At 35.3% G+C, this 24,362-nt stretch overlaps 1 protein-coding gene across 1 annotated transcript in view; it reads left to right on the top strand.

Moving 5' to 3' along the window:
- The first annotated feature begins 3,450 nt into the window (after positions 1–3,450).
- Positions 3,451–24,362, top strand: part of CAH1 (carbonic anhydrase 1) — a 35,609-nt gene continuing 14,697 nt past the window's right edge. Inside the window, exons 1-3 of the mRNA XM_034978362.2 lie at positions 3,451–3,742; positions 20,232–20,423; positions 23,705–23,922. Of these exons, the coding sequence (XP_034834253.1) occupies positions 3,706–3,742; positions 20,232–20,423; positions 23,705–23,922 (447 nt within the window). The 5' untranslated portion in view covers positions 3,451–3,705. The remainder of the gene's footprint in view (positions 3,743–20,231; positions 20,424–23,704; positions 23,923–24,362) is intronic.

The raw sequence follows: 24,362 nt of genomic DNA, 5'->3' as shown, positions 1-24,362 counted from the left end.
TCAACGGATGTTGCTTGTTGTTACGGCTTGGATTCGGATCGGACGCAATGCTTTGCGTATAACACATTAATTACAAAAGTATTAATGTTGTTTTGGTCCGTAAACAATGCTCCGAGAGATATTCTCGGCTTCAGAATCTAACCCCTCATATATAATTAATATAATCATGGCTACTTTGGATCGAAAATTCTCGGATTTGGATCGGATGCAGCGCGCAAGTAGCCTAATACGTCACACTTGACGATGTCGTTCAATAAATAATTATTGATCTAAGTACCTATACAGTACAATAACTTAATAAGTAAGTATATTCTCTCCAAGTAGACTAAGCTACAGGTTATCAAAGGTCAAAATTGTATTAGATCAATTGCAAAAGTTAACGATAACTTAGGTAGGTACTAGTAAAGTAACTATCTAGAAATAGTAAAAGTGAAAGTGAAAAATGACTCAACATATTTTTAAATGCTACTTAGATAAGTAGTACTATCAAGTTTGAGCTGCGAAAGCAAATAGGTACCTACTTAGGTACCAGCAGTTATTAATTAGATAATCATCAATATTATATTATATTATTTATACTTATAATAAAATTATATTATTATTATTATATATTATATTATTATATTATTATTATATTATATTATTATTATATTATTATTATTATATTATATTATTATATTATTATATTATATTATACTTATAATAAAACTGTAACAGGTCAAATTCTGTACATTGAAGATATTTATGAAAAAATTTTTTCGAGGGCACTCTATAATCGATACTGAACCCAAAACTGTAATTTTTTTTCATTTTTGTCTGTCTGTCTGTCTATCTGTCTGTCTGTCTGTCTGTATCACGGCCGCGCATCACGCTGAAACTACTGAATGGATTCCAATGAAACTTGGTACGATTTGAGGTCATACTATGAGGAAGAATATAGGATACTTTTTATCCCGAAATTCAGCATGGTTCCCGAAGGAGAGGGGATGAAAGTTAAAATGTATACTGAGTTGTAATTCATTAACGCGTAGTCCGATTTCATTCATTCTTTTTTTGTTAGAAAGGGAATATTTTAAAGATTGTTCCGTAAATATTTCAAGGTCATCGGTTTTTCGGAGGTGGTTCTTTTTTCTACATCGATTTTTTCGAGGTTTCTGGACCGATTTGCAAATTTTTTTCTAAAATCAACAAAAAAGTTTTCGTGGTGGTCACATAAAAAATTCTGGATTCAACTCCTTAATCCTGATGCTGCAGCGTTACTGCCCGCCTGAGTTATCAAGATTCAGGAAGTGTTCATAGTGAATTCATATTGTAGGTACCAAGCAACGACTTTATTCTCAGACTTCAAGTCCCAACTCCTCAACCCTGATGATGTAGGGTACAGCACTCCTAAACTATAATGTTTCAGTAAATGCGGATGATGCAAAATTAATTTAGGTACCAAGCATAGGCTACATCATTGAACTTCGGATCCTAACTCCTCAATACTGATGCTGCAAAGTACTAAAGTCCTAAATCGTGGGGATTTTAGAATTTCTGATAGTGAATTGATATTTTAGGTATCAAGCAACGGCTTCACGATGACACTCCCAGTGCGAAATACTCCACCCGAGCGAAGCCGGGGCGGGTCAGCTAGTAGGTAATATATAAGGAGACTTAATTCCTGTATCATAATGAGGAGAGATTCATTTGTTTATAATCGATAAACGCTGAAACTACTGAACCGATTTTAATATGGGTGCCTAAGTAATTCTTTCACCGTTGGAACGCTATAAATAAATAAAAATCTTTTTTATTCGAATAAACTTTTACAAGTACTTTCGAATAGTTGGGTGCATCTACCACTGGTTCGGAATGCCTTTCCTACCGAGAAGAACCAGCAAGAAACTCGGCGGTTGCGGCGGCTACTTCATCCAAACTCGGCGGTTGCGGCGGCTACTTCATCCAAAAGTAGGTATCAATTTCACCCGAGCGAATTCGGGCGGATCAGCTAGTTATTTATATATTTTTATACCTAACAGATAAATAAACAGTCGTGCTAAGTGATTTTCTTCGTTTTAAATAAACACAGAAATCTATATAAGTAATATTTAGCCTTTGCTACTTCCATCGAGGTATTACTTGCTCTATGAAACGAGACTATAAAATATAAGCTATTTTATTTGTAATATTCATTTTAATAAAAGCAAGGCAAGCTACAGACCTCCATGGCTTAAGTAACAGTGTTCCGCATCCGATTACGACGACGTTCAGGTACTACCACTAATCCGTAATCCGAAAAACCGTAGACTGAAAAGACATTGGGGTCCCAAGGTGCTAGAATGGCGACCTCGCACCGGTCTCACTAGGTGGACAGACGACATCAAACGATTCCCGGGGAGCAGTGGCGTGTGGAAGTCCCTACAAGAGACCGGACCGGATCGGAGATGCCCGGCTGTAAACGACTATCGGTTGATAATGAGGATGATATATTATGATGCTTTCAAATATTGGTAACTCGTCAAATGCATCTTTAAATAATAATATTTTAATTCTTATATTTTATTATTTAATTACGTAATATTTTTACGTAACCAAAACCTAGAGCATGCATCATGCTTGAAAATACATACCTAATTGAATAAATGCATTAGCAACAGACAATATAATAAAAGGGCTTCATGTAAAATACATCATCGGCATCCCGCATTATCAAGATAATATAATATCCACCCTCCTCTAAGTTCTGTACCCAGGTACGGTCTACGTATTATAAAAGGTGACACCTAGAATATAAGCGTAGCGTTTTATTAGGGAGCACTAAAATATTTAGGATATTTTTATTTTAGTTCAGTGTTTATTATAGATATTCGCATTATTATATTATACGGAAAAAAATATATATTGATAAAAAAATTACAATTAAAATTTTCTTGTTGGTCGATGTTGGTAGATATAATTACTATCGATTTTATGTTATTTATTTTTAATGTGATCTATAGGTATGCAGTTTACTCTAGTTATCTAGGAATTGTTTTATTTCATCGAAGTTTTATTTAAATAACCTTGTCATTAAAATCTATAAATAATTCTAATAAAAAAATGTATTTAATTAAAATAGAGCAAATCGGAATCGAACGTAGTTTTGAAAATCGGTATTGGTATAGTCCCTTGGACGATGCCTTACTTTTTTTGAATTAATGTTTAAAGAAACAAATATCTACATATTTTTTTTTTTAAACTTTTTTTCCCTTTAAAGTAAAACTGGTAAGGAATGGAATGTGTAAATATGGTAAATAAGCTGTGTTATCTATATTCCGCCGCATTGACATGTGACAATTCGTTATTTGACGAGTAAATAGCTTGTTTATTATATTATAAATGTACTTACTTAACTGCGGTGGATTAGCTGATTAGAAAGCGTAGAGGGGCGGAGCGGCTGCAGCGATCATAGTGAGGCCGGACTCAGAGGCGCAGCTGACAGGCCGCAGTCAGTGGCTCGGAGGAGTGCGCGCGCGCGGCACCTCTCGTTCAGAGGCTCTCCTCGTCCCCGCGTCCTCTTCCGCGACCGCGCCCGCCTCCGCCTCGAGCACCGAGCTTGACCCTCGTATAAAGCGAAGCCCCGGTGCGAACTCGCACGCAGTCACGACCTGACCACGATCTCATACATTCACCCAGCTTTCACGCGACACTATCAGTACTCAGTAGTGACACAAAGTAGTGATAATGGAAGGACAGGATTGGGGATACTCAGTTGAAAATGGTGAGTTTACCTTAATAAAAACTGGTCAAGTGCGTGTCAGAACATGCACAGTTGGGTTCCGTAGCTATATATACTAAGTAATTATCAAAGAGTTTAATTTATATCGCTAAAATCTTTGGCGGTTTTTATTATTGATCAGTGGTTTTTCCAAAAACTATCTATGAAACCTAAAAATGATTTTAAAATATTTAAGTAAGTACTTGTTTGATAATAATATGTCAAAGGGGACGACAAAGATTTTTCTCTACTCACGCTTTTCATGTTCATTGTAGGTCACTATCTCTACCCTCTGATTATATTTTTCAAAATTTTAATATGCATAAGTGTAATAGGTTCCTATAGTAACTGTACTAAATTCAAACTTACAGCTGAACTCTTATTTTTAAAATGGCTATGACACACAGACAGACATAAAGGCGGACTGGACGAATAAGGGTTCCTCGTTTTACTAGGGAACCCTAAAAACGGTTAAATATTGAAGCGAGTAGGTGGAACCGGTTTGTTTACATCGGCGGCACGTGACGAAATCTACCTACTTTTGTAAAAAAAACAATCATCCAAGTTTCGTAACCTCATTATTATCCTCATAGTGGTCTGTACTCAGAGATTAGCTGTTATTAATAAATGGGTACGAACTTAACTTATAGGTTTACATCAATAATAATTAAGTGCATAATAATTATGATTCAAAAATAATGAAAACACGTAAAATGACGTAGCTTCAGGGTTTTCACAAAAATGACAAAATTATTGCAAGGTGATTTGTACAATCATAAAAATTATTCGCATCACACCTGTTGACTAAGTATAATAATATTATAACCATACGAGAATGTTTACATAGGTCCATATTAATCTACATACCTCTATAAAATATAAGTATTAATATATGACTTGTAAATATTCCGAATGAATGAAAGTGTGTAAATAAATATACAGAACTCAAATCTCATCACGCATTACAAACAAAACGTTTAATGGACTTCGCCTTATCATTTATCTCTATATTAACCTTCATCTCTTATCATTTTTGTCGGAGAACTAATTAGCTAAAATTAGGTACACCGTACGTTTACACGTGGCCCATATTGCAATTATTTTCAAATTTAAAAATTCGTGTAAATCCAAGTGACTAAATGAGGAATGAGGTAAAATACATCGATGGGTAAAACAGATATTTCCGTTATACCTCACAGGTAAATTAAGTAAATTAATAAACATACATACCTACCATAATTAAATGGATTATTACATTTGTAACAATTCTTAGTTGCTTAATATTTTTAAGCATCGCATTCGCAAACAATAAGGGTAACTTTAGTAAGGATACAACTAAGTAGGTGGGTACGGATATAAACTTAAGGAAAATAAAGCGCTTCCAGTCGAGACGCCTGAAATCAGAATAATTAGCCATAATACTCATTTGAAAACCTTGAATTTTATGAATACACTTTGAATATAAATATTTGTGTATACCGCTGTACTGGTCTGTCCCCACTAAAAACATTGCTTATTAATTACATACTTTTCTTTGTAAAATTAAGACATTTACTTACTTAAATATATGTACTTACTTTACTTACACCTTTAACACATTTTATTTATTTATTTAAACCGCTTTATATAATATATTATTTCACAGAATAAAAGTACAGAGAATATACCTAATACCTACTTATAAAAAAATCAGACTACTAAAAGATTGTAGCGCAGACATTGTAAATTGTAAATACTTGAATAAACTACAGAAAATATTAAAAAGGGATTACTATGTTTGAAGGTAGGTATGCTGATAAGGAAAATAACAGTTAAATCTTTTAAATATAGAGGCAAAATATCTCTAAATAAATATCTATAGGTATGTATAAAAGGAAAAGCTGACTGACTGACTGATAGACTGATCTATCAACGGACAGTTCAAACTAGGTACTCGACGGATCATGGCTGAAATGTGGCAATCAGATAGCTTTTATGACGCAGACATTATATCCTATATAAAAAGCCTATACCAAAAGTTTTATTTTTATTTTATTATAATTCGAAATAGCCTTAATATAAGTAGGCTACTACTTAGGCTAAAATATCCTTGATAGCTTCTTTCTTTGAGATAAAGACGTGAACGAACATATTAATTTTAGATGAAGAAACATTACGTCTTCTTGCTAAAATCTCAGATCAGGTTAAAATATACTTAATAATTTTATGGTAATATTTACAAAATATAACTATATAGGGTGACCGGTAACACGTCACGATCGCGATCCCGGGTAGTACGGGTTCAATGCTATTTAATTTAATTTTTAATTTATTATATTTCGGTACACCAACAGCAAGTTCACAAAGCGCTTATTAAATAAATAATACATAGTCTTTTTCTGTGTGACATGCCATTTATATTTATACACAGCTATTGTAAAACAACTGTATAATAAGAATTACCGATCACATATTTTTTGTACATAAAAAAATTAAGATACATAGCTCCGAAGGTGTAATGAAAACAAAAAGACAATGTGTTAGATGTTAGCACAGGAAACAAATCGCGTTTTTTTCTAAAAAAAACACAAAACGACTAATCGGAAAATATTTTAGGATTATTTTTTTGTTAGCACTCATAATATCTGCTACTTACCTAAAAGTTAAAAGTAAGTAGGTAATATGCAATAGTTTTTTTTTAATTTTAAAGAATCACATCGAGTTTTTCTAAAAATAACAATCTCAAAAAACAGACCATATTATTCACATAGAAGTAAATCCTGTACCGGTCACTCTATGGCTCTCAAAATACAAAGGATGTATCCATTATTAGACGTAAATGTAAATTGTAAACCACAAACAACTCGAAATTATTTTGTTAATATTATAACTTTATATACTTAGGTACTCAATATAACTCGTGAACAATTTACCTCGAATCAAGAATAACGCCAAAAATACTCGTTGCGTGCAGCGAGCATTGGCCTATTTAAAGTGTTCGGCAATTGTGCCACCACCGCCCGGTAGCTGTGCGAAACTTTACAACTTGGCCGGCCTTGATCGGTTTTAATTTTAAGAAACACTTATTATTGATAGGGAAAATTGATTACAAAATAATCTACATTTTACACAAAGTATAATGAACACAATATTTTCCTTAACCTATAGGTAGATACAGAGTACAGACTAGTCTTTGAAGTCCACCAAACACCGCATTAAATATTCGAATATTTAATATAAAATGTTGGAACTGGCTGTAAACTAAATTGTTTATATTAAAATATATTCTTATTCTTATTTTTTCTAAATCCTTTGTTTTTCGTTCGATGGCTTTTATAATCACTTCAAATATAATCTATCTCAAACAGGACGTCCAAGTTTTTCTTTAACTGATATTTTTCCCTATAAATTCAACATATCTCAACATAAATCTAAGTTATAAGTATCATTAAATAAGAAAAAATGCAACGAATTATTGAGAACCTCCTCCTTTTTAAAAGTCGGTTAAAAAGTAAAAAAAAGATTTGTGCAGTAGACATACTAAGTATATAAATAATAATAAAAATACGTATTTACTACCAATTAAAATAACAGCTTAAGAAAAAATACGCAACGAATTGAGAACCTCCTCCTTTTTTAAAAGTCGGTTAAAAAAGGAAAAAAACATTTATGCAGTTATAGACATACAATATAAATATTAATAAGTATACATAAATACCTGTTTACTACCAATTTAAATAACAATAGTTTTTAATGAAAATTAATTGATAAATAGTAGATTATTAACCAAGGGGATAAAACAGTGTTTTCTGTCGCGGGTGACGATTTAAGTTCACCCAAGACTAAGATAGCTTTATCACCGAGGAAAATACTCTACTTTTCGTACCATTTGCAAAAACATTAACACAACAATAATATGAGATAAGCATTTATTAAACGTAGTTTTTAGAACATTAACTTATTTATAAAAATAAATTAAAATAAACTTAACGTTTATGTATTTGACGTTGTAAAACAAAAACGCGGCAAATTCCTAGACTAATATTTTTTTGTCGGAAAAGCAAAGGCATCAAGCTCATACGGCCTCGTCGGTTTTCATAATTTTATTTAATAATCATAACTGCATAATAAATGCGTATTCCTTTTTCAAAAAGATGTATAATGATTTATATACAAACTCAATGGTGTAAACACAGATGTAATTCAGTATAAATTTCGGTAAGTATTCCAAATTTAAACCACATTCTCCCCCTAGAGGATGAATGAAATTCAGTACAATTTTCTTTCCCTGTTTTTAACAGATTAAAAATGACTATTGTTATGCTCGCTTTTTGTGGCATAGAATGTCACTTTTTTGAGCAAGTGGTACGAAAATATAATTATACAGAATGTTTGGCCGTCTATCTGTCTGTTAGTTACCTATCTGTAGGTACACGTTCGCGTATTGTTGAAACTTTAATCGATTGAGTTGGAACTTTGTACAGTGTTCAAGCAACTCATTCAAGTACTTACCTACACTTATACCAATACTTGCGTGAAGGTTTCTGATATAAATGTATAGTACCAACAACCAGCAGCGCGCAAAGCATTGCCATGCCGCCATTAATTATATTATTATTCATCAATTACCTTCCTCTGATATCAAAGTAGGTACCTATGTACTACGAAAGGAATAGTTATTTTTTATGCAAGGCTGCAAAGTTGTTATTTTGTCGCGAGAGTTTGTATGGAATTCCGAGCCAGCGAAGTATTGAATCCTGAGCGTAGTGAGAAATTCAAAGGCGCGAGAAATCATGAAACTGTGGCTCGAGCGCAAATAAATTTGCAGCCGTGCGAAACATACAACTTTTCATCTCACTACAGCGAGGAAAACGCTAGATGATTCTTGATACAAGAGGAGCCAGTACCGTAAAGATTTCAGTGAAGGAGGTTCTAACTCAAAAGATTCTAGGTATGTAATGAATAATTTTTATTCGGGTGCGTTCAGAATTCACTTAAAATACTTAGAACAAAAATATAATTTAATATTCATAATTCAACGAACTTCATTATTTTGTTTATTCAATAAAGCTGAAACAGACTAGGTTATAGGTACCTAGGTATACTCCGTAAAAAACCCGGTCAAGTGCGTGTCGGACTCTCGCACGAAGTGTTCCGTACCATTATCTATAAAAACAAGCAAAAAAAATCACGTTTGTTGTATGGGAGCCCCCTTAAATATTTATTTTATTCTGTTTTTTTTCTTAGTATTTGTTGTTATAGCGGCAACAGAAATACATCATCTGAGAAAATTTCAGCTGTCTAACTATCACGGTTCATGAAATACAGCCTGGTGACAGACGGACAAACAGACGGACAGACATCAGACTCTTAGTAATAGAGTCCCGTTTTACCCTTTTGGCTACGGAACCCTAAAAATGACTCCTCACGCGCCATTGTTACTCTATGGGTCAACTGTCATATGGGTTCACCTTTAAAATAAGGACTAAAATCGTACTTTTGACATAAAAAGTTAAAATGGCGCGTGAAGAGTTAAATTTTACGCGTATTATTAGTACCCTTATTATAAATGCGAAAGTGTGTTTGTTTGTTGGTTTGTCCTTCAATCACGTCGCACCGGTGCAACGTATCGACCTGATTTTTTGCATGGGTATGGATAAAGACCTGGAGAGTCCCAGAAAATCAAAGAGTTCCCACAGGGTTTAAAAAACTTTAATCCACGCGAACGAAGTCGCTGGGATCAGCTAGTCTACAATACTAGTTCAATTACATGTTACATTGTTTAAATCGATATATATAAAGTCCTGACTGACTGACTGACATATATATCAACGCACAGCCTAAACTGCTGGTCCTAAAGACATGAAATTTGGAGGGTCTATTCTTTGTAAAGATTAGGTTCATCTTTGTCATATCACTCTTGGCAGAGCGGTCGTGGTCATCACGAAGCAACGTCTTTGAGGGCAGATGTTATAGCCTCATGAGCATTCGCCATTTCTCCCTGCTGGCCGACAGCCTGGTACACTCGTGCAAAGGACCGCCCACAGCAGACTTAATTTGGTCGGTCCATCGCATGGGTGACCTTCCTCGTCCTCTGGTGCCCTCCACCTTGCCCTGCATGACAAGACGCTCGATGGAGTCACTCTCACGCCGGGAGACGTGTCCGAAGAATTTTAATATGTGACTCTGTACTATCGACGAAAGTCGTTTTTTAATGCCGCGTTCTTGGAGTATAGAGATGTTGGTACGAAATTCGATTAGGATTCGATCCACTAAGAAAGGATTTTTCGAAATTCCACCCCTAAGTGGGTTAAATGGGGGATGGAAGTTTGTATGAAAGTCCGTAATTTTTCAAGTTATTTGCATGAAAATTGGTATTTGGGGGTTTGGGCGTTGGAAGGTTTTGCTGGTGCAGGGTGCGCGTTCTGATGTTATAATGTTTGTTTCTGAAAAAAAAATGCCATTTGTTTCCTGTAGGCTACGCGGGCGAAGCCGCGGGTAGAAGCTAGTTAGTTTAATAAAAATAAATTGTTCCAAACAATATTTATTAGTTAAGACTGTAAGGACGAAGCGCATTTCTACACTTTTAATGTGGTATTTTTTAATTAAAAAAAAAAAAGTTATGTACGCCAACCATAAACCGCACCGCAGTTCATCACGTTCGAATTTCAAAAGCACTTTCCACGCTAGCGGTCAAAATTACCACTTTCCACGCAGATTTCGAAGGGCAAAGGAATCCTTTCCGAGCGAGTGAGATGAATCATTTAAACGATTCTTTTTCTGAAATATTTATTAGTGTGAAATTTTAGGCCTAGACCCTGGCGAGAGAACCAGACTAAAATGGTGAAATGTATCTATAGGGATGTATTATGGATTTTCCCCGTCTCCGAAGTCTTTTGGGAAAGAAAACCAAACAAAGTCAAATTGGCAACGATAAAACGTTCGTGACAAAGGTTATAAACTGGTTGGACACTCGTTAGAAAGAAATTACATGAAGCAGTAATGTGTTTGCATAAACAACGTTAACTACGTCTTGTAGACAATTTAGATAGCGTTATACTTACCTACTGGTATTGTACCTACCTAGTTTGTTTTAATTAGTAAAGATAACGACATACGACAGCGCGCATAAGAAAATCAGTCCAGTCTTCTAAACAGTCAGTGTAACAAATTATAGGTAAAAATATAAAAAATAAAATTATAGTAACTATTATATACATATATACAAATATAAATATTCTGAAACAATATTTTAATAATTAATGTATAATAAGTATTATGTTAATTTTAATATAAGTAATCAGATAAGAAAACTTTAAAATTACTTTTACCAGTAGTTAGAGCTGTGCGTTGATAGATTGCCGAAGCGGTTAGAAGGCGGACTTCCTAAGCTATCACAGTTGAAATCTATAATTTGAATTTATTTTCACTTGTTTAATATTTAAACAAGTGAAAATAAATTCAAATTATAGGTTCAAATTATATTTAAACATTATATTATACCTACATGCCTTTATATTATTAACTAGCTGACCCGCCCCGGCTTCGCTCGGGTGGAATTTAGAAAATCGAGGTGGGGGTTGAATTTCCGAAAATCCTGAAATACATAGGTACCTATTTCTTTATTTGTTGCCGAATTACTCATAGATCTAAACTCCCCTCCCGCACGCGCACCCCCGCCTTGGTGACGCCCACTTCGCAACGGGCCGTGCAGCAGAAATCGTAATATTTTAATTTCGCCATAACTTCAAAACCAAACGTCCAATTTTAATCATTCAAAGACCAAATATTATCTCCATAAACTGTTCTTAGTGATGAAATCATTTATTTTGATAAGGATTAATAGCATGAGTAAAATAAACGCGTTTAAATGTAGTCCAAAAAAAATTCAAGATTTTTAAATAAAAAAATGGTTGCTGTGCCTCACTCGACATAGATGGGTATAGTGTGTCGCGGACTTTTTGTAGATATTTATAAGATCTACAATTAATTAGAACATTTTATGGTTCTATCTTTTATAGTTTAGGCAGCGTACGCAAAATAAGTAACTTTTCTGGTTGATTTTTTACACCTTGTGTCCGAAAAACCCAAATATCTTACGGAACCCTATTTTTTTCCAAAATAAAATATAGCCTATGTTACTCGTGGATAATGTAGCTTTCGAATGGTGAAAGAATTTTTAAAATCGGTCCAGTAGTTTTTGAGCCTATTCAGTACAATCAAACAAACAAACAAACAAACAAACAAACAAACAAACAAACAAACAAACAAACAAAGTTTTCCTCTTTATAATATTAGTGTAGATAAAGGTTTTATATTTGAAGCAGAAAAAACTTATTAGTGTATTCATGTAATAAACACTATATTATGTACCTACTAAGAAATGAATAAAACATTGGAATCTATTTGGCGGATTCATTTGTATGATTGTAATATTATTTTAGCCTAATACTAACCTACCTAATACAGATAAATTGTTCAAACTGACTGTACCTAGGTATTATAGAAGTTTATTTATTAACTTATACTTGAGTTTGTTGTGGGCTCTTCTCAGACCTGAGCTCGTTTGGAACCCCTCGTAGCTTTAGTTTTAAGTAGGTGCGTATTCATTATCACCACTATAATATGTATCATCTTACAAATTATGACCATATCAGTAAGCGTAAAATTTTACGCTTTTAATCTATATATAAATACATTAAAAAAAGGCGAAAAAAAAACGGGCTGAATTGAGAACCACCTCCTTTTTGGAAGTCGGTTAAAAATGAATCGTTAAATGTGTCGATCGCAAATCTCGAGAACAGCTGAACCGATTTCACTAATACTTTTTTTATAATATTCCTTGAAGTACGAGGATGGTTCTTGCGGAAAGAAAAAATAAAAAAAATTGTGAGTACCTATTAAAAAAATATTAAAGAATCGATGTTAGGCGGTACGAAGTTCGCCTGGGCAGCTAGTACTAGAATAGGAACTTTCAATGTCCATCTCAAACTTCCGTCATCAAAGACGCTTAGTAACATCATCTTTTGTCATCCAACCACATGTGTTTGTAAAATTTTAACTCAATCAGATAATTGGAAGTATTCGAAAACTCAGTTACCAACTTCGACTTAAAGAACACGCGAAATTGACAATGACAACAGTTTGGGAGAATCAAATAAGAATTATTATATAATATAGTAAGTAGGTACATCAAATAACTGACAAATAACGCACAGATTAGCAGGAATTATTCCTTGAGTAGGAGCTAGAGGTGCCTTAAACATGGCAAACGGCTAATGGCCGTATAAAGTAGGTATGATCAAAGTTTTATGAGAATGATGAACAGATTTCACGGGTTTTTTTACTATCGTTTATACGCATACCAACAATTTTTTACTCAAGTAACAATAGGTATTTAAATATAACATTTCTAAATACTAATTACCATAGCATCGATATGTAAATGCAAATAAGCGTTAATGTTTATGTTAAATTTTCTTGAAACGGAGATTTGCAAAAATTTTAGGAGTAGCAGAGTTAATTTCTTGTTTGCGAGTTAACAACCGTGAAGGTTGTAACTTAGGTACACTTAACTTCCTCAACATCATAAGAATAAATGGATACAAAAGACTGAAGACAACCTTTGCTTATGTCATTAAACCTTTTAAGAGTTGCGTGCAGATAATAACTTGTTATTTAAAGCTAAGTAGATGTGGTTTGAATTACTGATAGCCTAGTGGTTAAAGATGTCGGCCTCCTAGTCCTCCTTCGATCCTGGGCACGCACTCTAACTTTCCCAATTTCAGCCAAATCGGTTCGGTCGACATTGTGGCGTGAAGGAGTAACTAACATCCAAACTTTCACATTTTTATACCTAATATTATTAGGATAACCGTGAAGGAAAACATCGTGAGGAAACCTGCATGCCTGAGAACTCTCCATAATGTTCTCAAAGGTGTGTGAAGTCTACCAATTCGCACATGGCCAGCGTGGTAGACTATGGCCAAACCCTTCTCATTCTGAGAGGATACCCGTGCTTTGCAGTGAGCCGGCGATGGGTTGATCATGATTATTAGGATTAGGATAGCAAATTTGTTTATCTAAGACTAAACTGTAGGTATAGCAAATTAATTGAGCCTTACTATTAGCCTAATTAAGGCTACTCTTCTCTTGATCTGTGGACTGATCGTTTAATTGAAAACTGATTGCAAACGGCGTGGGTGCATTCATCGCATCTTTGATCGAGATAGTTTAAATCTTTGTGACCTCGAAGTCAACGTTCCAACTTCGAACGCGGATATTAACAGTAACACTAAACGTTTTTCATTCGCAAATCAATGAATAAGTTGGTTCGTGAATAAAACTAATAAAAACGTGACCCACTACGAATAAAAAAACCGGCTAAGTGCGAGTCAGGCTCGCGCACCGAGGGATCCGTAGGTATAGTCGCATTTTTCGACATTTTACACGATAAATCAAAAACTATGATTCATAAAAATAAATAAAAATCTGTTTTAGAACCCACATTTGAAGAAGACCTTTCATAGGATACCCCACTTGATATAGCTATCTTCCTTTGATAAATAATTGAATATACTCATTATTAATTCATGACCACAATTTAAATTTTTTGTGTGATGTAACCACAAATTCACGGTTTTCAGATTTTTTCCCTAATGTCTGCTATAAGATCTACCTACCTGCCACATGATTCTAGTTCAACGGGAAGTACCCTGTAGGTTTCTTGACAGACGGACAGACGGACAGACAGACAGACAACAAAGTGATCCTATAAGGGTTCCGTTTTTCCTTTTGAGGTACGGAACCCAAAAAAACTAATGAATACCAATAATGGTTTCAACAGTATGTAATAAATTTTAATTTTATTTTGTTATACTTATTGATTACCTAAGAGCCGTGATAGCCTAGTGGTTAAGAAGTCCGCCTCCTATTCGGGAGGGCGGGGGCTCGAACCCGGGCAAATAACTATCGCATCTAACTTTTTGGAGTTAGATAGTAATAACATACTTATATACACTAATATTCTCGATTAGTAATCTACAGATGATCCGAACCAAGATACGAAAGCAAATTTTTTGCTTCCTAAAGAATCCCACAATACAAGTGAAAGGCTGAAAATACAACCTGCAAACCAGTTTGATCGTTTGTAGCGCCACGCTACCGCTACGATTTAAGCCTCCAATCCTGTTACAATTAGGTAGGTCTATCAGAAAAAAAGTCGCAGACAAAAACCAGTTATTACTTTGAAGTGATCACATAGGTACTTAGAGATAAAAACAATGTTAAATAAATCAACACAAGGCTGAGGTCGCCTGCGATCACTGGGCGTAGCGGTTCTTGTTTTGGCTACAAAAAGTTGTCCATCATGCATCATGATGGAATTAGTTGACAGTTGACGACACACATTAGATTATAGTAGTATGACGACACTAGATTGCGTACGGGTCTAACTATTGTAGTACCTGCTATCTGTTACTTACCCACAATTTTGCAAAATAAATTTGATTTGATTATTAGATATATTATGATGAGTTAGAGCGTGTCGTATTATCAAGCATGGACATATAATACCTATGATAATAAATTGTTTTAAAACGCACTTCCGAAAAGTTACTACCATAAAAAATATACCACCATTTATTTTATTATGTAGGTATATCACTAGCGACCCGCCCCGGCTTCGCACGGGTGTAATAGATACTAATGTGATGTCAATCTAGTTATTTTGTTAGGTATATTTCGGAAGAGGTAGAATTTTCGATGAAAGTTCTCAGTGGGCTAGATTTCTTCCGACCGACATCTTGAACAAATTATCCACAATATTAAACTACTTATACGTAGATATAAACCTTCCTCTTGAAGCACTCAATATATTAATGAAAACAGCATTAAAATCCGTTGCATAATTAAAAGATCTACAAAGGAACAGACGGCGGGAAGCGACTTAGTTTTATATTAGGTACATACCTACATAGATTTAGAGATAATTCAAAACAATGGATAGGTATTACCAAACTACATAAAATATATTGAGTATCCACAATTTGATTAGATGAATTACTCGCCGCGCCCACTATAAAGAGAATAATATTTTCGTAAGCGTACGAGGTATGGTCATCGTGGTATTCGTGAAACAACCATCAGTTCGGAATAAATCATTTTTATTGTTCCGTTCCAACTTTAAGGACGTCTGGCAGGGGGTTGCCACCACTCTACTGATAGTGTGGTTGCCACGGCACTAAGTGTCTGGCAATGCATGACGTGATTTCTAACACTATTCCGAAGAAAATATTAAAAAAAATATACTATGACGTAAGATTTTTTACACCTTTATAACCCGTTGTCTCCCGAAGCTACCATGATCCTTACTTCATCGCTGTCGCTGATCGTTCCTCTCTGTGTTGGGGATACCTAATACGCAGAGAAACTTTCAGCGTTTATAAAATAACGAAGGTCTGGCACGCGCTGCCTCTCTTTAGAAAGACAGATAAATAATCTAATACATCATATAAAAGAATTTACTGACATAATATTAACATAAGCTCATATTGTTGGGTCTAGAAAATTGAGATTTTGCATGTAGCTTGTCTCTATATCTACTAGTGAGAGAATGTAATAGAATCTTATCAGACTTAAAACCGGCCAAGTGCGAATCAGACTCAAGCACCGAGGGTTCCGACTACGTCGTATTTTTTCGACATTTTGCACGATAAATCAAAATCTATTATGCATAAAAATAATTAAAAATTCGCTTTAGAACGTACGAGGTAAAGCCCTTTTACATGATACCCCACGTGAAAATACTTATTATTAATATTATTATTATTTGTTCATAAACACATTTTAATAACTTTTTTAGTGATGTAACCATAAATTCACGGTTTTTGGATTTATTCCTTTACTTGTGCTATAAGACCTAGCTACCTACCAAATTTCATGATTCAAGGTCAACGGGAAGTACCCTATAGGTTTTCTTGACAGACACGACGGACAGAGGGATAGACAGACAGACAGACAACAAATTGATCCTATAAGGGTTCCTTTTTTCCGTTTGAGGTACAGAACCCTAAATTACACGCGATCGAAGCCGGGGCAATTCAGCTAGTACTAGTAGCTAGAGTAGTATCTAATGTTCCATCGACTCAGTTAGTATTGGCAATTTGATAAAAATATTATTGGCTAGAACTGAGATGTTTTCTTTGAAGCTACTTGATTTTACAGCTGCATAAACAAACAACGAGGAAAAGATGAAAGTAAGAAGTAATCGTCTTGAAATCGTGGTCTCATAAATCTTTCTTTCAATAACAAATATTTGCTTATATAATATGTTATTGAAAATACTTTTATATGCGATTAAAAGTTTAATATACTATCTAATAATACGTACCTAAGTAGGTATATAATATGTATCAAATACCTAACCAAGTTAAGACTGCCTACCAGGGCCGGCCTGGGTCAGTTCTGCTGACAGTGACCCCCAATAATTATTATAAAAAAAAATTACATATTTTTTAGGGTTCCGTACCTCAAAAGGAAAAACGGAACCCTTACAGGATCACTTTGTTGTCTGTCGGTCTGTCAAGAAACCTACAGGGTACTTCCCGTTGACCTAGAATCATGAAATTTGGCAGGTAGGTAGGTCTTATAGCAGACATTCGGGGAAAAATCTGAAAACTGTGAATTTTGGTTACATCACACAAAAAAAATTAAATTGTGGTCATGAACTAACAATTAGTATTTTCAATTTTTGAAGTAAGATAACTATATTAAGTGGGGTATCATATGAAAGGTACACTCTAAAACAGATTTTTAGAAATCAAACAAGTTTCGCAGGCTGCTTATTTTGGAAGGTTGTGAAGGTAATTAATTAAAAATATTGGAAAAAAAATTACAAATTGCTTGGGGGTTGTGCGAAAATGTAATCGCGCAATCGCCAGCAAAACTGATCTGTGCCGGCTCTGTTACCTGTAGCCTGTAACGCAGCAGGTATTTATTTGATGACCTTTCCGCTTGAATGTTGGTAATAGAATTTTGTTGTCTCATGCGACAAGGTTATGTTGTGTGACCCTGCTAGGTTGCAATGTCACACTCGCCGGAATCACACCGAAATTCAATCAAAATTGGTATTTATTTTCCTATTTCAGTTTTTCTTTATCATAAAGTTGACATCAAACCAATTGGATACGGTAGGTTATATAAATAAGTTACCTACCTATTTATTACCTAACTATTTATTAATTAGGCCTTCATCAATTGTTTAGCAGGGAGATACGGAAAAAATATAATATAAGTAAGTTAGTGTGGTATCTATTTCCTTTTCAATTATTTATTAATACAAATACAAATACAGCAAATAGGTGTAATATGATGGTAGGTACTTACATCCCAAAAAAAAATTAAATTGCTATATCTTGTATGATGATACAGAACCCTTCATGTGTGTGTCCGACTTGCACTTGCCCGGTTTTTATTACGACGAAAAATTTATTTGATTGAAAAAAATGCAGGTAGAATCTTATGAAACGCAACACTACTCCGCGAACACCCTACGTATATAGTACTCTGTGGTGAATATTAATAATTCACCACAATATTCACAGTGCACTATGTACACAGAATACTCACAGCGCTGTTAATTCCGAAATCCCACTTCAATATTTTTCATGAGATTCTGGTATACCTATGTATATCTTGCTTATTTCATGTACCTACTGAAAAAATCTTAAAATAAATTACCTAAAAGTCTCTGTAGGAAGTACGGGGTTCCCAGTGGCGGATTAGCCACGTAGCAAGAGTAGCAAAATATGCTACGGGCCCCGCAAAGGCCTCGCGCACCAACGCTTTCTGACCGTAAAAAAAGTATCTATTTAGATCGAAGCATGAAAATATTTTTCAAATCAATGTACTTTGGTCTTTCTCAACATAAAAACATGTTAAAAATGAGTTGTGGAACACGATGAGCCAAAAGGTCTTAATCACCTTACTTTAATGAAAATTGGTTACGATTACCTACCTAAGTAATTTGTACCTTAACATATTTTAGATAGGTACCTTAGTTTAGTGAATTAAGTCTAGTAAACTAAGCGGCAATTTTAAGTTACATTGTTTATTGTTAATGCGATTAATGAACGACACAGGACTACCTAGTGTGGGTACCATTATAAAATATTTTGTTAAATAAATATTTTTTAATTTTTCATTTATTTAGAGAAGCCGATATGAACAGTAATTATTTGTTTGCCCAAATTCAATCTAGAAAAGTTTGTTTGTAACAGTTTTATTTTATTTACTTAATGCCATAAATTTGATCACCTAAAACAATCCAAGGATACAAGGATAGATAATCTGTGTAAAGCCAGAAGAAGAAGAAAAAAAATCCAAGGGCCCCTTGATATAACTTGCTACAGGCCCCGCACTGGCTGAATCTGGCACTGGAGGTACTAAATATGTAGGCCGCCCTATGTAGAAGGTTAACATAAAAAATTTAACGTAATAAAAATCTAGTTACATTACAATTTACAACATTGTTTATAAAATTATGACGGCTGTGGTGATCTATCATTATAAAAGTGATTATTTATTAACTTTAAATCTTGCGTGGGTTGAAGTGGAAGCTTAGCCGATAAGATAACATATCAGTCTGTCATCTCCATTACTCATTCATCTCAGTTTAGTTGCCCCAGAACCTTGTAAGTACGCAGCAGAAAATAATTTACATCGACCTTTAGAATGAGATTTCGACTTTGTAGAGCGTTGTCTCTGTCACTGATACTTATGTGACGTTTTGTCCCCCCCCGATCCATACCCCGATTCCCATCTCAACCTGTCGCGGACTACACCTACCCTCAATGTCAATTTCACAAAAAACATGCACGCCAGTATATTTTCGACACGTCCAAGTCGTCTTGTTTACGCTGTCATCCACCTCATATTTCTTGAACATGTAAACTTTCTTATCACAACTTGTGTTATTCGTAAGGATTTTGATACATTGATAATAAGGATTTATACTGTCACCGCAGACTTAAATAGTATTAGGTAGGTAATTTATTTAAATTACACTGTTGGCATTACACCGTGGCAGGCGTCTTGTTTCAAAATCAGGATTTGCATGTGGGCCCTATTCCAAGTTGTGAAGATAAACAGAACTGTCCTGACTGTTTACGTAAATGTCGACATTTTTTAATCAGTAATTCAGTGATCAGTTTATTTACCTAACCTGCCTCATTATCGGGAGTTTTCTTGGCACAAACTTGTATTTAATTCAAATTGGTATGTACCTATACCTTGTAGGATACTATATATTGGTAGGATACTATAGGTACTCGTAGGTACCTTGGTCTACTTTAGATATTTACTATTCATTCACTCCTAATCCAACATCAAATAATATGAAGATGTTTGACCCCAGATTTCTATGGTTTTGGCGATAGAGTTTTTTTTTTGTGTGGAAGAACTGCAAAACGTACTTATGTTTTAACTTAGATAAATAATTTTCTGTCTTCCGCAGGACCAGCGACGTGGGTAGAAAAGTTTCCTGAAGCCAGAGGCGCTCGACAAAGTCCAGTCGACATTGACACATCCCGCGCCAGCAGCAGCGGCAGAGCACCTCCCCTCGCGTGGCGGTACTCTGTCAACCATCCGCGATCCGTCGTCAATCCTGGATACTGTTGGAGGGTCGACGAGAACGGCTATGACTCAGGTATACTTACCTACATATTTAACTGCACAAAAGTTGTGATTATCACATTTTTAGAATCAATATTCATATCATTCATGGCCCTATGCCTTCCTCATCCACCCGCTTCCCGCCATCTTCTTCAGGTCATCAGTTCATCGGGCTGGAAGTAGTCGTCCTAAACTGCGCTTTCCGGCATGCACTCTCCACTCGAACACGTCTGCCCTATCGGCCGTCTGTTCTGCGACAGACATGACCTGAATCCTTTGAGCTACGTCGATCACTTTTGTTCTTCTAGGAATTTCCTCGTTACGGATTTTATCGCTGAGAGATACCCAACATAGCCAGCTAAGCTACTTTTAATTTGTGGACGAGGCCAACTGTCAGTGTCCACGTTTTCGCTACATAACGTCATTACTAGTAGGACATACTCCTTTAAATCTTGGCATTGCGATATCGACGATTCGAAGATTTGAAGTACGAGTGAGTAGCTTTGCAAATGCTTACATTTGATGTAGAACTAATAAGGGTATTCACCAGATAGGTACTATTTTGTTTTCTTGTTATTGCTTCTCTACGGCTCTTGGGTATTTATTTTAGCACTAGCTGATGCTCGCGACTTCGTACGCGTGAATTTAGATTTTTTTAAATCCCGTGGGAACTCTTTGATTTCCCGGGATAAAAAGTAGCCTATGTCACTCTCCAGGTCTTTAACTATACCCATGCAAAAAATCACGTTGATCCGTTGCTCTGTTGCGACGTGATTGCAGGACAAACCAACAAACCAATAAACCAACAAACCAACAAACAAACACACTTTCACATTTATAATATGGGTACTGATTGAGTACCTATCGCTATGTACCTAGGTACTACAAAAGTTGCATTTCCCAATGCCTATATGCCAACTGAGGTCGGTTAGCCAACCTTAGAGGAACTAGAGCTAGGAAGTCAAATCTTTATATAAGTTGTTTCTGTAAGTAGGATCTTACTTCCGCCTGTGACTTGTGTTAACAATCTTGCAATGGCTAGTTTATTTGAATAATCACTACCCATATTATAAATGTGATACTACTATAATTATAATAAAACTACTATATTAAAAGTGTGTTTGATTGTTGGTTTATTGGTTTGTCCTTCAATCACGTCGCAACGAAGCAACGGATCGGCGTGATTTTTTGCATGGGTATAGCTGAAGAGTGACATAGGCTACTTTTTATCCCGGAAAATCAAAGAGTTCCCACGGGATTTTTAAAACCTAAATCCACGCGTACGTAGTCGCAGGCATCAGCTAGTTTTAATATAAATCCGACAGTTTTGATACACATCTAAAATATCTACCTATATTCTGTACAGATTTCTTTGAATCATTAATACTTATCTGTTCAAATTACGTCAGCTATAAAACTAAACCATTATTTTGATATACATATCAAGGGCAATAAAATAATTAAATAAAATCAATTTGATATAACTTAATAACTATAGGTAGTTAATAGGAAGTATTTTAGTGCTGCAAGGATTTTAATTTTATTTTTAAGGTTTCCAACATTCATTGTGTGTGTGTATGTAAACTGAAATAGCTCTCGTTTTCTTCGTATATCTAAGATAGTAAATAAATATAAGTTGTTTCTGTAAGTAAGATCTTACTTCCGCCTGTGTTTACGAACACAAATGGGGCCGATTCTCTTGTACACAATCTCTAAACTAAACTAAATTAACAGCTCTAAATCTAGTGCTATCCTTTTCCGCAAGCAATATTATGAAAGTGATAGTAAAAGACATAGACGTGTCATTTTAGTTTAGTTTAGAGATTGTGTACAACGGAATTAGCCACAATAAATGGCTAGTTTATTTTAATTTTAATATAAATCCGACAGATATTTGATACACATCTAAAGAACCCACCTAGGTATATTCTGAACAGATTTCTTCGAATCATCAATACCTATCTGTTTAAATGACGTCCGCTATAAAGCTAAACTCTCGTTTTCTTCGTATATCTAAGATATTAAATAAAAGTAGGCCCAAACAGAGCGGCAATGAACCTGGAAATAAACACTTATCCTAAATACATGCCAATTTGCAATTCCATCGCGCCAGACGAACGTCCCCTACCGGCTCCTACCGGTGACTCGGTTGCGACTCTCTTTCATGTGTTTTCAATTTTCATCAATTACCTAAAAGCAATACAAGGGCTCTGTGAAATTACGTTTCCATACTTATGAATGTGAATACTTATACTTATGACTATACTTATCAATGTGAATACCTACTTATACTTATATTGTTATGCTTATGACTAAATTATTCTTAATACGAGTGTCTGTATCTAATGTATATATTAGACACAGACCGTGCAGCTATTAAGAATAAGTTAGAATGCATAAAAACTGCACGATAAGAATGAGACTTAAAGACAAAGTAGGTCTTAAAGTAGGTAGCTAGCTACGTGATTTAAAAAGGAGATTGACTGGCACAAGTAAATCAATGTAAGTACAGCTCAAGTCCGCTGGGTCTAGAAAATTGAAAATTCCTATGTAGGTAAGTAAGTACCTCTCCTAAAGCTAGGACCTACAACCTCTTCTATAGTTCCCTTTAACATAGAACCCCATCCCACCCATAGGATTTGAAATTCTACCCGAAGACACCTGAAGTACCTACCTATTATTTATTTATTTTTATATTAGCGATTTTATATTTTTGCTTGACGCATCGCAACGTTCGGATGTTCGAATGTTCGATGTTCGATTTTTAAAATTCCCGTATAAAAAGTAGCCTATGTCCTTCCCAGGGATGCAAGCTATCTTTGTACCAAATTTCGACAAAATCGGTTTAACGGATGGGCCGTGAAGAGCTAGCAGACAGACAGACAGACAGACGGACAAACAGACACACTTTCGCATTTATAATATTAGTATGGATGTGCCGTTTGCTTGATCAAGCAGCTTGATGAGACCGTCAAGCAGCTTGATCAAGCAAAACAAAACCACACGACAAAACTACGTCCTTGATGTTATACCGCTTGACCGTCTCGAATGCCCTTAAAACTTGACCGTTGCTGTACTGGAGTAGAGAGGTATGACAAAATTTATACGTAGAAGTATCAACGTCAAAGCACGTGTTGCACAGTTAGTAGACTAGGATTTTAAAATTTTTATTTAGTGTGAATTCCAATTTCTCTCCCGCATGAATTGTCAGAAATTTTCGTATTAGAAGTCGGAATTACAAGCTCCAAAGCTTGCTTGATGGATTGTGTGACAGAGTTACAGAAGGTTATCAATTAACATTTAATTACCTTCCAGAGCTCCGCGGTGGTCCACTCGGTTCGGATGTATACAAGCTTGAACAGTGGCACTGCCACTGGGGCGCCGTGAACGGCGAGGGTTCAGAACACACGGTCGACGGACGAGCGTTCTCGGGCGAGTTGCATCTCGTGCACTGGAACACCTCCAAGTATCACAGCTTTATAGAAGCCGCCGGCCAGACTGATGGACTAGCTGTTCTAGGAGTATTATTAATGGTAGGTACCTACATATTAAAATTAAGATGAACTTATACGAGGGCAGTGTAGCGCTATGCCAATCTCTCCAACGCAGCTCCTAAAAGTCTAGTAAAGTGATACTTAATAGTGTAAAGGTGATTTACCACCTCACGTGTTGCTAGCCTCAAAGAAGAAGAAGGCTGGAAGCTGGTGTTCGAATTCGTATCTTGTATCCAGATCCAGGCTGACTGGATAGAAGATTCGTATTGCGGATCTTTTACCCAACCAGCCAGCAACGTAGGTAGTAGTTTTTTGCGGCTATAGCAACACTTCGGCAGCGAATAGAGAACCTATCACTTATATTCTAGCAAGGAGCTCCTTCTCGGTAGGCACGGCATTCCAAACCAGTGGCTATTTGACGATTCAAAAGCACTTGTTTACTTAAATAAAAATACATTCTATTCTATTCTAGCATGGCC

Source organism: Maniola hyperantus, chromosome 2 (genome assembly GCF_902806685.2).
Source record: "Maniola hyperantus chromosome 2, iAphHyp1.2, whole genome shotgun sequence".
Lineage (NCBI taxonomy): Eukaryota > Metazoa > Arthropoda > Insecta > Lepidoptera > Nymphalidae > Maniola > Maniola hyperantus.
The sequence above is the reverse complement of the archived record's forward strand: the minus strand, read 5'-3'. Positions and strand labels throughout refer to the sequence as shown.